General features: G+C 30.6%; 1 protein-coding gene across 1 annotated transcript; it reads left to right on the top strand.

Moving 5' to 3' along the window:
* The first annotated feature begins 243 nt into the window (after positions 1-243).
* LOC134709687 (GTP-binding protein Di-Ras2-like) lies at positions 244-1,371 on the top strand. Its single transcript, XM_063569838.1, has one exon. The coding sequence runs from the start codon at positions 283-285 to the stop codon at positions 1,345-1,347; it is 1,065 nt and encodes a 354-aa protein (XP_063425908.1). The 5' UTR covers positions 244-282; the 3' UTR covers positions 1,348-1,371.
* The last annotated feature ends 15,680 nt before the right edge of the window (positions 1,372-17,051 follow it).

Here is a 17,051-nt window from a genome sequence, read left to right on the forward strand (position 1 = left end):
TCTTTACCAATATTTACTTTATATTTGCAGTTAATGCAATCAATTTTTAGTTTTCATTGTATTATTAATGTGATAATAAATTTTTGTTCGTGACAAGTTAATCAATAAACAATTCAGGATCCATTAGGAATGATTTTTCATGATGAGACAATTCATTGATAAAGTCGTAAACATTATGTAATATAAGATCACGTGGTATGATTATCCGATCATATAAAACTGAAAGCTTCTTTGTTGCTTCACTTGAGTCTCGTCTGACTTTTATCCACATTAGTTTTGAAAATGACTGAACAATGTCCCAGATTTCAAATAGCATTTTTAGGAGCAGGAAGTGTTGGGAAAACTTCCATTTTGCAGAGATATTTGTCTGGAAATTATTCCGAGGAATATTCAGAAACTGTTGAAGAAACATATTCGCAGCCGTACTATATAAATGGCAAAAGACAAAATATAGACTTTATCGACACTTCAGGGAGTATACCGTTTCCAGCGATGCAACAAATCTACATGTCTCAAGCTACTGGTTTTGTTCTTGTTTATTCTATAAATGATAAACAATCATTTGACGAAATGAAGAGCATTTGGGAGAAAATAAAACAAGTTCGGAAAAGTGTTTTAAACATTCCCGTTGTTGTTGTCGGAAACAATCTCGACATGGAAAATGTTCGGCAGATAGAAACATTCGATGCCTTGAATTGGGCTTATGACGAGAGTCTCGGAGGTTGTTTCCTTGAAGTCTCTGCAAAGACGGATCAACATATCAAAGAGGTTTTTGAGATACTTCTTGAGCAACTTGGAAATAAAAGATCTGAACAGAGAGGACCGTTTCGCATTCGTTTAACAAGTTTAAATAGAAGACATTGTGATTCAAATGACACCAGACGGAATTCAAAAAGAAGAAAAAGCATATTAAAAAAATCACAAAGTTTTACTACAGAGACATTAATTCCTTCCGATAAATGTTTTCAGGAATCTGTTTTCGATGACTACAAGCAACAAACAATCTCACGGATACACAAACATGTACGGACGAGAAGATGCTCTTCATTAGAAGATCGTAACAATTCGTTGTTTTGTCAGACTATTCAAACTTCTCCGGAAGATAAAACTGTCGACCGAAAGAGAGTTTCATTCCATGGAAATAAAAACAGTCATTCAAACATGTCGGAGATAGGAATACGAAACCATTATAACTTTGTAAATAATTCACAGACAAAAACTATGTCATGTGAAACTAATGGCAGTAACGTAAAAACTCGTTTTTCTAGTATCGTTTCAGCCTGTCGCCTTGTACGAAAATATTGTAATAAAAGCCTTAAGGTTTCTTCCTCGAAAGGTAATGCGTAAATCTTTTGTACGTTTTTTATCAAATAAATGATCAATTAAACATAAAATTATGTTTGTTTGTATTTTTTTTTACTTGATTTGTTATTGTTTCTTATAATTTGGTTAAATTGAGGCAGTATATTGAAAAGTTGCAATGTTTCTGTTAGGAGAAATTAAAGATGGCCGCCAATATTTATATTCAGGCTTGTTTCTTGTGATTTTGCGACAATTTTATAATCAGGCTTGTTTCTTTGATAATGACTCAGTCTGTATTGTCGTCAAAGATAAATTCTCTCTCATTGTTAAACTGTTATAAATACACAAATTTTTCGCCTTTTGGACGGAATTGTGATTCATCTCTTGCACTGTTTTATTTTCATCTACGGAAAAATACATTCATTTTACACTACAGAAAAAACAACTCTTACTTATTTTAGTGTACCATTATTTTTACTTACACAATCAACACGACGGATGCCAAATGTGGAATATAATTTCTTTACTCTTACGAAATACAAGAGATCAACGTCGGGTTTTGCTGAGATTCATGTTGCTTCAAATCTTTTGTAGTCATTTGCTGGTCCTTTGGATATTTGGCCATGGCATAGTCAATTGGTTTTCCAAATAAGTTTGAATATCCCTTTGGTATCACCGCGTCCATCTATTAAAGGTTACTATCAAATGATAAAGAAAAAGATCATAAAGATTAAATCGCATAAAAAATACATGCATGCGAAAAATGTTTCAACTCGATAGTTTTTTTAAAATATGAATGAGACAACTTTGAAAATGAAAAAAAATCCCATAATCGTCGTGCGCATTCAGATGAACAATACTTTTTTTTTATCTATTTGAAACTGAGATACAATCTTTTCGAAGAAATGACTTTTGACGTACTTTTCGATAAAGGTTTTGAATTACAACGAGGGTGTATATGATACGTGTCTCAATATCTTTGAATACATTTGAATAAAGACATTTTTTTATCTGAGCGAAAACGCCTGATGTGAATCTCTGAGTCAGCAGATCAGTAGTTCGGCCATGCATGAAATTGTTATGTATCGCTTCTTTGTTATTTCTTGTCTAAACAATCAACCAACCCCAAAACTCCCATTATGTCGACAAAACATACATTGTAAGCACTCTGAGAAAATGCAAAATAGTCCTGATGTACACGATGCGTTGATTTGACACTGAATAGAATGTAAGCTTGCTAGGTTAAACAAGTGTGCCTCAGTGTAACAGGACACCATACCCTTCTGTTGGAATATGGTTCTTTCTACCTTTTAAGCACCCCGATCTCGAGAGATAGTATTTACAAGTGTTACCAATAACATGCAGAGGTGAGATTTAGGTAGCACTCCACAGTTAGAAAATAAAATTAAAAATGAGCCACAAAATGTTTTATCATCTCTTATTCCTGGATTTCTAATACATTACCCTAACTGTTTGTGTTGTACATGTGCATATGTATGTAATCAGTATCTTCCATAGATTTGATTTTCAAAAGTTATAATGGTGAAAATTAATTCCTTTTATGTGTATCCATGGCAACATTCTGCATTTATTTCCCATAAAATATTGCAAAAAGGGGGATGAACATGTCACATTTCCCCCAAAAATTTGGATCAAACTAGAATTTCAATGCCTTTAAGTGATACCTTTTTAAAAACTGTTTTCCTAAATCTTTCTAATGATCAAATAAAAAATGGGTGTCTTTCGCCTCATTTTTTCGTAAAATCCAATCACAAAGTTCGTGCGATAAAAAGTTGGAAAAAAACATTACTATAATTGCCGGACCAATGTATGGTAGGGACATGCAAATACGGACTGTCATACAGAAAACAGCCTATATTACATACATTACATAACCTTAATGTTCATATAAACCCAATACAAAGGCTATTTTAATACTCAGCTATCCAAAAATGAATTTTATTGCACACTAGCTCTCATATTTGAAAAATCCACAGGGGCCAAAATGCAAAACTACACACCTAACTGTGGAGTGCTACCTTAAAGAAAACCCCAAGAATTGTGTTTGCTAACGGACTGAACTATTATACGGTATGGCTCTCGGTTCTTTTCCCGAAAAAAACCCATATAGTCTCTCGTAGCTCAAATCTGTCTTGTGTGCTTGTTCAAGAAGTTCAACATCGTTTTAAACAAACATCTTCAAGTTATTACTAAATTTTGCCATTCAGAAATGTTTTCAATATTCTTTTCATAATAATAAAAATATCAAATGCTCTGAATTAAATTATTATTTAAGGTAAACTTTTAAAAGGTGTCCTAAAATTAATCAGTAAATAATCCAAAACTGTAATTTTAAAGAGACAAGGGTGAATTGGCTTAGAAAGATGTACACAGCTTTATTTTGATGTTGTTTTCCTATCTCTTGAACTTTAACTGTGAAGTTTTCTAAACATGAAGATCAAAATCATTCCATTGACTTATGTTCCCCCTTTTTTACATTGTAAGTAATTAGATGGACATGATTTATTTAATTGGTTTTTTTTTATATTTATCTTACAGTGTTGTACCTTCAACTGTTGAACATTTAATATTCACTATTCGTAATGTATTGGGAGTAATACTTACCATTGAAAATACACTACTTACCAACCCAAGAAATGTTAAAGCGTGTGACTTTTTGTTTGTACACTTGACAATTCTTGAAAACTATAATGATTAACATTTTTGTTAGGTGGTGTTGGCTTTCTGACTGATCAACGAATATATCAACCCATGATCACATCTTCTTTTATTCATTAATAATTACATTAGATGTAAGTTTCATTTTAATACGTTATTCTGATTGGCTAACATGTTATTCCGTAAACAATTGCATCAGACAATAACATTTATCATGCATGATGACACGAGGTCCGACAAAAAAGTGCACAGGTGAATTAAATAAAACTGGATAAAAATCGTGTTTTCATGATTTTAGCTAAAAAAATGTAATTATAAGTATTGAATACTTCTTTTTGAAACTTTATAGGGTTGTAAAAGCGTTGACCGTGCGTACATTTTTAGAATGAAGCGCTTCCGCGCTTCATACAAAATGTACTTCGGTCAACGCTTTTACCACCAAATAAATTTACAAAAAGAAGCATTCAATTCTTAAATAAGAAGAACTTATTGTTAACTCATTATTGTATATGTAAAATTAACTATATATATATAAATGTATGTATGAGTTAAAATATATTTGCTTTTAAGTTGATTTTTCAATTACAGTAACTGATGACTATCCATACCAATTCGTGCTACCATAACAATATCGTTAGATATATTACATGTAAACATTGATTTTCACGACATGGAGTTTGGCCTACTTATTAGAATTGCTCTTGATTCGGTTGTCTGAATGCAGACCAAGTTATTGTACATGTATATTAAAATTTATTGTTGGCACTTCACAGTTTTCCTGATGGGTTAAACTGCCTGATGGGTAATTGCCATGTTTTATCAGTTCCTTTATCTAAAATCAATTTATTTTTCATTAGCACTTCCTTTGTCAACCAGAAAAGGTTATTAAGACTCCATTTAAGATTATTAAAAGTTATTGATAAATATATGTCACTTGTGAACAACGGAAACGCCAAAAGTACATAAGCTAAGTGAAGTTCTATAGTCATGGATCATATTTCTATCGAAGAATTGACAGATTAATGAACTACATTAGGTTTCACATCAGTCGTTTATTTTCCCCAAAATCTCGTATTATTCTATTAAAAACTACTAAAACAGATATCAAATATCGTTATACACGTACATGTAATACTAGTAGTATCCATGAAATAGATAAAGCACATGTATATATACATGTAGTCACATTTAGTTTTATGTAAGACAGAACTATTCGTCTCGCTTAATTAGATATAGGAAGATGTGGTATGAGTGCCAATGAGACAACTTTTCACCTTAACAACAATTAATAAAAGTAAATCCTAATATAGGTCAAGGTACTCCATGCAACACGGAGCCTTGGCTCACAACGATCACCGGCCCAGAAATACTAGTGGAAAACCATTCAAACGGGAACACAAAGGGTCGAATCTATATAAAAAAAATGAGAAACGAGGAACACTTATGAACCACAGAAACAAAAGACAACTAGATCTACTGAACATCAGATTCCTGACTTAGGACTTTTGCAAACATTTGAAGCGGGATTAAACGTTTTAATGGTACCAAACATCTCCCTTATCTGAAACTATAGTGTAACATCAGAACATAGAAAGACACACTATAAAATATCAATTGGAATGGCTTACATGAAACTCCACTTAGTGATATTTTAATACATTTCTACGTTTAATCAATTTGATTTGCTTCTTTATTAGAACATTTACATTTATATATAATAACTTTTCTCTTAAATGTGCACCGTAATTCATCAAGTCGTTTGCTAAGTCTATATAATAAAACTATAACTGCCATAAGAGCTAGAAACCTCAATTTGAAAATAAGCAACAACAAAAATTATAAAATTACAATTACTTTATCAGTAACTTTTAAATCGAAACACACAGTGTTCAAAGCGTCACGCGTTTTGATTTATCAGGAACGTTCCAAGAATGGCAGAGATTGTTATGAACGAAACCAGTTGATAACCAATTTTATCATATACTTGTATAAAATATCAATAAAATTTTACAGTTCAATAACATTTGAAAATATCAAAAGGCCATGAAAGGATTACTAGGTTTATTGACCAGATTCTTAAGAATTTCCATAGCGGGCTGATAAAGGTACCTTTATTAACTGCTTCCGGAATGTTATCACATGCCTTTCCGTTAATTTCCGTGACGTTTATCACATGCAACTTCGTGCATTTCCGGAAATTTGATTGAAACAATAGAACGCGGAAAACGGCACTGAGTGATAAGACTTTTCCCAAAATAGTTGAGGAGCAAAAATGAATTAAGTTAAACTTGTTTTGAAAGTCTTAAATGAGGTGACAATATTATTGAAGAACATAAAAAAAACAAATAAGATGCTTTTTTTTTTATCAAAAAACAATTAAAGTAAAGAATTTGTTTTGGTTGTCTGTAAATATTTTTTGAAAGTGCAAAGACAAACAAAATTAAATTTTAATAGTTCTTGTCTGTATATCTTCTGCTGAAGTATATGATAAAAAGATAATTACATGTCATTTTTCATATCAGACCCTTTATCGGCCCTCGTTCATGATATCAGCCCTCGAGCCTGCGGCTCATGGGCTGATATCACAACCTTGGGCCGATAAAGGGTTTGATATGAAAAATGCCATGTAATTATCTATACATATCAAACCAAGAATTTTATAAACGTTGTGTGGCGTTTTTTGTTGTTTTCTAAATGCCACAAAAGTTGAAACAAATACATCGTTTAATAAGGCCGCATTTCTTTTTTACACAAACGATGCAAACGGCTAACCGCGCACATATTTTGATCATTTCTTTCAAACATACATGTACGTTTGCAAAGTTTACATAAATTTTGACAAACTATGCAAACGCTAAAAAATGGGTCTGCAGTTTGTCGTTTGTTAGTACAAACGCTACATTTGTTTCTTTCTAACTTCAACCTGATAAAACGAAGTATTTGTTTCTGCGTTTGTAAACAGTCTGTTTACCAACAACATGTGCATGCATTATTGAAAGTTTAAACAGGGTCAGTAAAGACTTTATTACACGATGCATTTGTTTCTATTTTTGTAGCGTTTAGAAAACACAAACAAACGCGACACAACGCGTTAGAAAGAAATGCACCCTTAGTGTCTTTACAATCTCTTAAAGTTGTAGAGTGACAACCAATTTTAAAAATTCTTGGTTGTTATAAATTATGTATTTACAAATTTACCGACCACTGAGCTGATGATAAGTATCTCAATAGTTAAATGGGCTTCTATAGATTGTGACTTGTATGGAAGGTTGTCTCATTTGCACTCGCACCACATTTTATATCTAATTACCATTAACCCCATCAAACAAGAAGGCACGCCTAGTAACTACCAGAATAATGTAAATAGGACTCTTCAACGACCTTCTCGATAAAACTAAATGAGCGGGATCGGGTTTTGTCCAGGTACTAAAATTTCATTTCTCAAATTTTACACTATATTTTCTCATATAATTATTGGGATTATTAACAGGAACCGACGAGAATTTGGCCTACATCATTTTTTTCCAAGTTCTAAAATTTCATTTCTCAAATTTTACTCTATATTTTCTTATATAAGCGTTGGGCTTAGTAACAGGAACCGACGGGAATTTCGCCTACATAAACAGCTATAATTGTTAATAATGATGTGGGGTATATACATGCATAATGTATGTCAATCCAACAGCAACCAAATGTACTAGGAAAAAATAAAATGCATCAAAGACACGTGTCATTCTGTAAATCGAGTCTACAAGATATAAACTGAGACTTCTAAAGAATTGCCAGAAAGACTTAAGGAAGTTCACTGCTCAGCTTCAAAATAAATAACTGTCCATAAAACTTGTATATATTGATAGGGGATTGATTAAAGAATAAGAAAAGCAAAAAAAATATAGGGTCAATGTGCTTGTTTTCGAGATATTAGCCATTTGGCGGGAAAATGTTTTCTCTTGATTTTTCATAGCTTTATAATTGACAACTTAGAGTTCTCAAAAACCACTAAAAAATAAATAAAATTTTATAAAACTTTTACAAATGATTCATACTTATACATGTTAAAGATTTATAAAAAGAAAAATGGGGGTTCATGGGCAAATTTTAAAGGCATTCAAATGGATAAAACCAGAGGATATCGAAAATCTGACAAAAATTCCAAAACATGACAAGCAAACATCCTTAATTACTGAAATGAAAAACTCATTAAACATTTATAAATACAGAATGATATTGACAAAGTTTTGTTTATACACTAGGTGTTTGAGTATTCGCTCCTCTCCTTTTGCTATATGTCCACTAGTTGAATAATAAAAGCAGATCAGAAATTTCACTTCGGAAATCGAACAAATCTCTGATATTTCGAAGAAAGCAGTATTTTTTTTCAGAAGAAATTTTAATCCTGAACAGCCTTGTTTATTTTTTATTGTGCGCTTTGACCGAACATTTATTTCATTTATATATATTTTTACCATCTGCTTTTTGGTGATTTTTCCTGTTTGAGAAAGGTTATATTTATTTTTCATTTTCAAAATCCTCCTACCGTCTCCAAACCATCCAATAATATGCATATGACCGTCCTCTTATGATCATATATTGGTTGAACAGACTTACATGAATTCAGATTACATAAGATTTTAAATTAAGGAAAATAAAGCAATTGCATTTCTACAGAAATTAATGTTTATTTTTAAATTTGAAATGACGCTTGCAGTTTTTATAGCATGCTTATTTTTCTCTTGTAGAAATCCTGCTTCCAAACGCTCAAACATCAACCGCTGTTTCTATATCAGAAATTTGAAATTCAAAGAACAACAATGGCAATTCAAAGAACAACAATGGCGAATTATACATGCATTTAATTTTTTTAAAGAACATTCTTGTGTGAGAGAAACGTATTATATATATATATATATATACAACTCGTCTAAACATCAACCCAACAATGTTAGATCTGTAAATTTGCTTTCGCAAATTTTTGGTTCTTCCCTCACCGGGATTCGAACCCATGCTATTGTGATATCGTGACACCAAATCGCCTGCACTGCAGCCGTCCCGCTAGACCACACGACCACCAGATCTAACATTGTTGGGTTGATCTTTAGACGAGTTGTATATACATTATGTACACAGCCATGTATCACCATCATTGATGGCGATCCGATGGATACATCTGTTGTAGGGTTGTCACTGACTCAGACGTACTTATGTATATATATATATATATATATATTGTTAGACGATATTTGAGAAAACGCCACCATTTTACGAAAAGTATCACCAAATAATCCTGTCACTCGGTATACGATTTTAAAATTTCAAAAATAAATGAAAAATTGAAATTGAACATTATTTATGCACATGGGGCCTGTTTATCGAAGCTCTCTTAGGATTAGGACGTGTCCTAAGACCAACTTAGGACACATCTTAGTCATAAGTGGGTTTATCAACCATGTCTCAATTTAGGAAATTCCTAGGAATTGTCCTAACTTTAGGATACCAATTTAGGTGTCTTAAGATGGTCTTAGGATGGTCCTAACTTTAGGATATATTCAATCTCGTCTTTTGTTCGTTTTCACACGTATTATTGTTTTTAGCATTAGTAAAATAGTTGAAATTCGCCGTATGTATATGAAAAATGCACGAGATTTGCCTTTGAACTGTAAAATATTGAAACCTTGACACTTCGAATTCAAATCACTCAAAAACATGTAATGATTTTTACCGATTATATATCTTGTTTAAAATTAGTTTCTTAAATTTTTAAATAAAACGTAATTATTATTTTTGTCTTATGTTTTGTTTTTATACAGTTTAAATGTATACATATTTTACAATAATCATTTATTATCTTTAATGTAACATTAATAATTAGTTTCTAAATAACTATATTAAAAAAAATATATATTAGACTTGATAAAATATGATATCATGTTTTATTTTTTTTATATTTTTAATTTGTATTTTCTTTTCCGCCAATACTTAGGACATCGTTTAGGACATCCTAGCTGAGATATTCCTAAGATAGCTTCGATGTGCATGCTGAGACGTGTCGTAAGTCGGTCCTAACTTTATCCTAAATGCTGTCCTAAGAAATTCTTAGGACGGAACTTAGTATAGTTTTCATAAACAGGCCCCAGTTTTACCGCTTTCATGGATATTTACATTGAACAATTTTATACTTTATTCATTACGAAAAAAACGAAAATTATTTGAGACATTAAAATACGAAGCACAAAAATGTTTGTCATGACCGATTTTTAGACCGGCTATTACTTTGTTTTAATTTACTAATAGAACATATTTATCGACCAGTTTTCATTAGGTGAAAGATTTGTCGACCGGCTATTATTACATGTAGGTGTAAACAGATTTATCGAACGGTTATTATTACGTGTAAACTGATTTACTGACCGGTTTTTATTACGTGAAAACATAATTTCATATCAGTATTCTGTAGAATGGTTATTATTAGGTGAGAAAGCAATAAACAGCACTTACACGTTTTACTGCAACACGCTTTTAAACGACTTTGACACTGCAATAATAAATAAATTGTACTGACGTTACGCACGATATTGCGTCCCAATTGGTAACGTCAAAATTTGACGTTTTACGTCGGTAATCGAGTATACTTTGTTCGTTTTCATTGTATTCATTTTTGATCGATATGGATACTTCAAAGTCTTGAATATGTATGAAATATTTGCTACTGGTAGGGTAGATACGCAAGCAAATGAACTTTTCGGACTTCTAATTCGGCTTGTGTTGTATTTTACTTTATATTTATTTTAACTTTTATTTTTTTGCTCTTTTCTTTTTAGTTTCTTTATCTCTTAACAATATTTAATTCTCTCTGTCTCGGATATGAAATTCTTTTGTTCTGTAATTAATATTTTATCTATTTAAAGTATTTATTGACAAATTGCCATATGTTTTTTTTTTCATTTTAGATAGTTATTCATTTTCTATTTGATTATAACTACTTTTATATATTGCAGTTCTTATCGTGGTTTCTATGATTCTATCTATTTTCGAAATTTGTAATTTAGTTATTTTGTTTTGTCCTCTGATCTTAAAACATAAAATCGGACCGTACTTGTTATTTAAAAACAATGAAATATCGTTCATATATCATATGATAATACGAACTGCTATCAAATTCGATGGCCTAGGAGGATGATTGGCCTAATGAGTTCATATAAAGTGATAAAAAGCATGGTAATTTTAAGATACGCTCGTGGCGAGATTTGTTCGACTCCGATCCTAATCGACAGTTATTGCAACTATTTTAACTTAAGGTCGCCTGATGTTCGGCTACTCCTACCTTTGATGACAGGTCAATAAAATACAACAAATGTCGCTTATACATGTAGTGGTGTTTAACACCAAAACAAAGAACAAACGGTTAGAAATAATTTGAAAACACAAAAAAGTCATATATGTATATATAGCGTCCCGAATCGAAAACGTTCAAAACGTAAGAAAATTGCTCAGTGGACAAACTTGCAAGACATTTGATTTGTTAAAAATCGAAGTCATTTCGACTTAACAGCTTATCAAAAGTATGTTATCGTATTGTGGGGTGAGAGCACAATTACGAAAAAGCACTGTTTTATATGCTACAAATTGAATATTTAATAAAATGACGTTGAAACTGACAGTGTTTTTGTAAAAAGCGGCGAAATTCGACATTGGACAATCTTGCAAGACATTTTCCCGAGGCCAATGCGTTTTTATTTGTGGTGCGAGTGCTGTAAAATTCCGGATTTGAAATGGTCTATCTAAGCACATTTGTAGGAATAATTTATAAAAACAAAATTTCATATCATCTGATATTCTAAAAAGCGCTAAATTTTGATAACTTAGCATTTTCAGAAACCTGACCATGGCGAGGATTATTCATTTTTGAAAAAAAATAATTTTACCGTTCGATCAACACAAAAAACCGCAATGCCGTCATAAATTATATTAGACGTTTATCATTCATGCGAATTTTCGCGGATTTTAAACTTTTTATTAGACCACAAAAAATCCCGCAAAAGTTATTTTGCGAATAATTTGTTACGTCTGACACGCATATTTTTGACGTTTTTGGTAACATTTGTATCATTATTTGAAACTATTATGAAAAGTTAAAGAATATTTTTAATATTTTTGGAAACAGTAATACCTGCCTCATCTATGGATATAAATTTCATAAAGCTGAACTAGTCAGTTTTCATAGAAAGACTATTTATCAAATTGCTCTGTCGCATTTCACGGCATTAACGCAATAACGTGCTTAACGTCACTGTGTTATTGTGTCACATATTGATTTTTGTATATTATACAGTATCATAATATAGAAATATACAGACATTGGGTAGGTTTTATATCGAAAATATATTAATATATCATTTACCTACACAAATTTTGAACAAATAAAAAACCCACATCATTTACATTAATACACATTCATATATATTATAATTAATAAATCGAAATGAAAATTATGTATAACTAAATGAAAGATTATTACTAAATAAAAATGAAAATTATAACTAAATAAAATGAAAATTATTACTAAATAAAAATGAAATTTATTACTATATTTTTAATCAATTTATCACATGGATTAAAAGTAGAAAGATTAAAAGCGGTGCTTTGCTTTTGCGCCAATTGGCATTTCATTTGCGCCAAAAAAATCTTTCATTTGCGCCACAAACAATCTTTCATTTGCGCCAAAAACTAAATCTATCATTTGCGCCAATATTACAGGTAAGTACAGGAAAATACATGTAGATATAGGTAATAATAGTATAAAACATATTTTTTTTTCTAAAAGTCTTTTAATAATAAAGAAAGTTTTAAATATATATATCAGAAATCGGTTATCATAAAATCATACAAATTATGCCAAAACCTCGATAAAACACAAGTAATGCTAAAATCATACACGTAATATTAAAACCTGAATAAAACCTTGGTAAAATCATACAAGTAATGTTAAAACCTTGATAAAAACAGAAAAGAAAGCACTATACACTGGGGTACATTATTGAGACATTTGTTAGCACTATAGTAAAGTTACAAGTCTGTTCTGGCACAAAACTTATAAACAACAGTCTTGATGTAGTCATGTCTTGAAATTTCCACTCTAAGTGCATGCCATATTTCGCCATAAGATAGTTAGTTTTCTCTTTCTCCCATCGTCGAACTATATCCAGGGGGAGTTATGTACAAACAAAAAACAAAATAAATCGTAAATAACATTTAACTTTTCCGTTATATTACCTGTCATACCTGTAAAATGGCACCAGACACAAGTTGGTTCCTTTTTCCTTTTTTCTTTTTCGTTATTCAAATTTTGAAAAATATAACAAGTCCAAACTGAATTTATTTTTTCCTTCAAATTTTTTTTCCTCAAAATTTGTTTTCCTCAAATTTTTTTTTTCCTCAAAATTTCTTTTCCTCAAAATTTTTTTCCCTCAATTTTTTTTCCTCAAAATTTTTTTTCCTCAAATTTTTTTTTTCCTCAAAATTTATTTCCTCAAAAAGTTTTTCTTCAAATTTTTTTTTCATTTTCTTATTCGTTTTCGTTTTCCTTTTTCGATTATCATCCTTTTTCGATTTCCATTTCCTAATTCGATTTTCATTTCCTAATTCGATTTTCATTTCCTTATTCGGTTTCTTCCTTTTTCAATATTCATTTCCTTTTTCGGTTTCTATTTCCTTATTCGGTTTCCATTTCCTTATTGGATTTTCATATCCTTATTGGATTTTCATTTCCTTATACGATTTCCATTTCCTTATTCGATTTTCATTTCCTTATTCGATTTCTTTTTCCTTTTTCAATATTCATTTCCTTATTCGGTTTCTATTTCCTTATTCAGTTTCTATTTCCTTATTCGGTTTCTATTTCCTTATTCGGTTTCTATTTCCTAATTGGATTTTCGTTTCCTTATTTGATTTCCATTTCCTTATTCGATTTTCATTTCCTAATTCGGTTTCTTTTTCCTTTTTCAATATTCATTTCCTTATTCGGTTTCTATTTCCTTATTCAGTTTCTATTTCCTTATTGGATTTTCATTTCCTTATTGGATTTCCATTTCCTTATTCGGTTTCTTTTTCCTTTTTCAATATTCATTTCCTTTTTCGGTTTCTATTTCCTTATTCGGTTTCTATTTCCTAATTGGATTTTCGTTTCCTTATTTGATTTCCATTTCCTTATTCGATTTTCATTTCCTAATTCGGTTTCTTTTTCTTTTTTCAATATTCATTTCCTTTTTCTGTTTCTATTTCCTTATTCAGTTTCTATTTCCTTATTGGATTTTCATTTCCTTATTGGATTTCCATTTCCTTATTCGATTTCCATTTCCTTATTCAGTTTCTTTTTCCTTTTTCAATATTCATTTCCTTTTTCGGTTTCTATTTCCTGATTCGGTTTCTATTTCCTTTTTCGATTTTCATTTGCTTATTCGGTTTCCATTTCCTTTTTTGATATTCAAATTTTGAAAAATAAAGTCCAAACTGAATTTTTTTTTTCCTCAAAATTTTTTTTCCTCAAATTTTTTTTTTCCTCAAAATTTTTTTTTCATCAAATTTTTTTTTTCCTCTTTTTTTTTTTCTCTTTTTCCTCAATTTTTTTCCCTCAGAATATTTTTCCTCAAAAAGTTTTTCTTAAAATTTTTTTTTCATTTCCTTATTCGTTTTCTTTTTCCTTTTTCGATTATCATCCTTTTTCGATTTCCATTTCCTTTTTCAATATTCATTTCCTTTTTCGGAAATGAAAATCGAATAAGGAAATGGAAATTGAATAAGGAAATGAAAATCCAATAAGGAAATAGAAACCGAATAAGGAAATGGAAACCGAAAAAGGAAATGAATATTGAAAAAGGAAGAAGAAGCCGAATAAGGAAATGAAAATCGAATAAGGAAATGGAAATCGAAATCGAAAAAGGAAAAAGAAAACGAATAAAAAAATGAAAACAAATTTGAAGAAAAACCTTTTGAGGAAAAAAAATTTTGAGGAAAAAAAAATTGAGGAAAAAAAAATTTGAGGAAAAAACAAATTTGATGAAAACAAATTTGAGGAAAAAAAAAATTTGAGGAAAAAAATTTTGAGGAAAAAAAAATTTGAGGAAAAAAAAATGTGAAGGGAAAAAAAATTCATTTTGGACTTGTAATATTTTTCAGTCTGGTTAAAATGGCGCAAATGAAGGTTGTTTTTTTTTTTTTTAGCGCAAATGATATATAACCTTGTGGCGCAAATGAAAGGTTCGATTTTTTAAAAATTGGCGCAAATGAAATGCGCCCATTAAAAGGTAACTGAAAACAATTTAAAAAATTTATAAAAAATATATATAAAAAAATATTTAAAAAAAAACAAACCCAAAAAACAAACTTCTGGACAGAAAAGATAAATAATTTTGCATGAAATGAGTCTTTCATGACAATATTACTAATAGTTTCATCTTAATATTTCTGATCATCATCTTAGAACGTGTTCACATTGACCGAAATTCGGTGTTGTGTTAGTGTAACTCACACGTAAACTAAACAGAATTGTGTTCCCATTGATAAAACTCAATGTTTACATGTAGTTTAAATCATGTTTTGTCTACACACAGTCGATACTCATTGTAGGCCTTGTTTAGGCTAAGTGTGCACAAAACTAGGCATATAGGACATTATTTAGTTTACTAGTGTTTATATTTAAGGAGGAAACTGTTTTTGAATAAAATTGATAATTTCAACAATTATTAATAAAGTTCTTTACAGAAATTGTTGTCTAAAATGTATATTATGTTGTGTTTTTTGTTTTAAATAACGTACTTTATTAACCCCTGATCAAGACTCAAAGCAGCATCATTGCCGAACCAATAAGGTAGCAACCATTGATTTTCGGGGGAATGGGGGGGGGGGGGGTGTTATGGAATTTTTTGGAAAAAAAGTTGTTGAAATAAAAAGTTGCTGCTTAATTCATTTGAAAAGGTCTTCCCGAATCGACTTGACGTACATGGAAATATTCGCCACTGGCTTTTACTCAAACAACGATTCACACATAACTGCATTTCTAAAAAAAAGTGTGAGGTAAATGATATGTTTGTCTAGTTTCTCAGATTCGTTAAATTACCCTTGAAATATAAAAAAAAAACATTACTCTCTCCCTTGGCCAAGTACTCCTTGGAGAAGAAATATCATTTGAAACAAACAGAAAAGATAAAAATGTATAGTGATCCCTAATATCTCAATCATTTTTTTTTCTCGTCTGTAAGCACGCTGTTGCAGCCTACGTTTTCTAATGCGCAATCGAGACATCTTTAGTTTATTTAAATTACTGCAAATCATCAAAAGGACATTTCCCATTTCCATTCTCAAAAGGGGGGGGGATATCTGAATCAGATTTTTTTCGCGCGAACGTTTAAAAAAAAAATCTAAAAATATTTAACACTATAATGTATGGGGAACTCTTGATTCAGAATATTTATTTTTATCATCTGTATGATCAGATTATTTTTATCCAATTGGGGATCGAAATGTTTCCATCCCCCCTTTTGAAGTCAAATTGTCGTTTCCTTATTGCTAGAAAAGTTGTCCGAAAACTTTGCATTCGGTTCTACGTAATGAACATTTAAATGACATATAGTTTTAAACAAGTGTGAACAAATGTTATGTACAGGTAATTAAACAAGATGTATAGATGTGAACAAATTTAATGTAAAACTAGTGTCCATTACATCAAACTAATTGTAAACATGTTTACTGTACACGGCGTTTGGTGTGAACACGGCCTATATATATAGTTTAATATACTGATTTGATTAGTTAAAAAATAAAACTCATCTAAGGTCATCACATATATACAAATACCTAGAAATTTTAGATGGTGAAATTACTAGTAGCGAAGTGATGTAGTGAATATATCAAAATGTGGTAAATCTCTTGGCGTTGATGATATTCCAGTTGAATTATATAAAAAATACTACAGCATTAAATGCGCTTATCCGTGCTTACAATATATGTTATAATTCCGGTAAAGTGCCAGCTATGTGGAATAAATGTATCATTACACCGATCCCCAAGTCATCCAC

Source organism: Mytilus trossulus, chromosome 1 (genome assembly GCF_036588685.1).
Source record: "Mytilus trossulus isolate FHL-02 chromosome 1, PNRI_Mtr1.1.1.hap1, whole genome shotgun sequence".
NCBI lineage: Eukaryota > Metazoa > Mollusca > Bivalvia > Mytilida > Mytilidae > Mytilus > Mytilus trossulus.

Bases quoted from the DNA above. Each gene is read 5' to 3' on its own strand.
- LOC134709687 (XM_063569838.1), top strand. From the start codon at position 283: ATGACTGAACAATGTCCCAGATTTCAAATAGCATTTTTAGGAGCAGGA.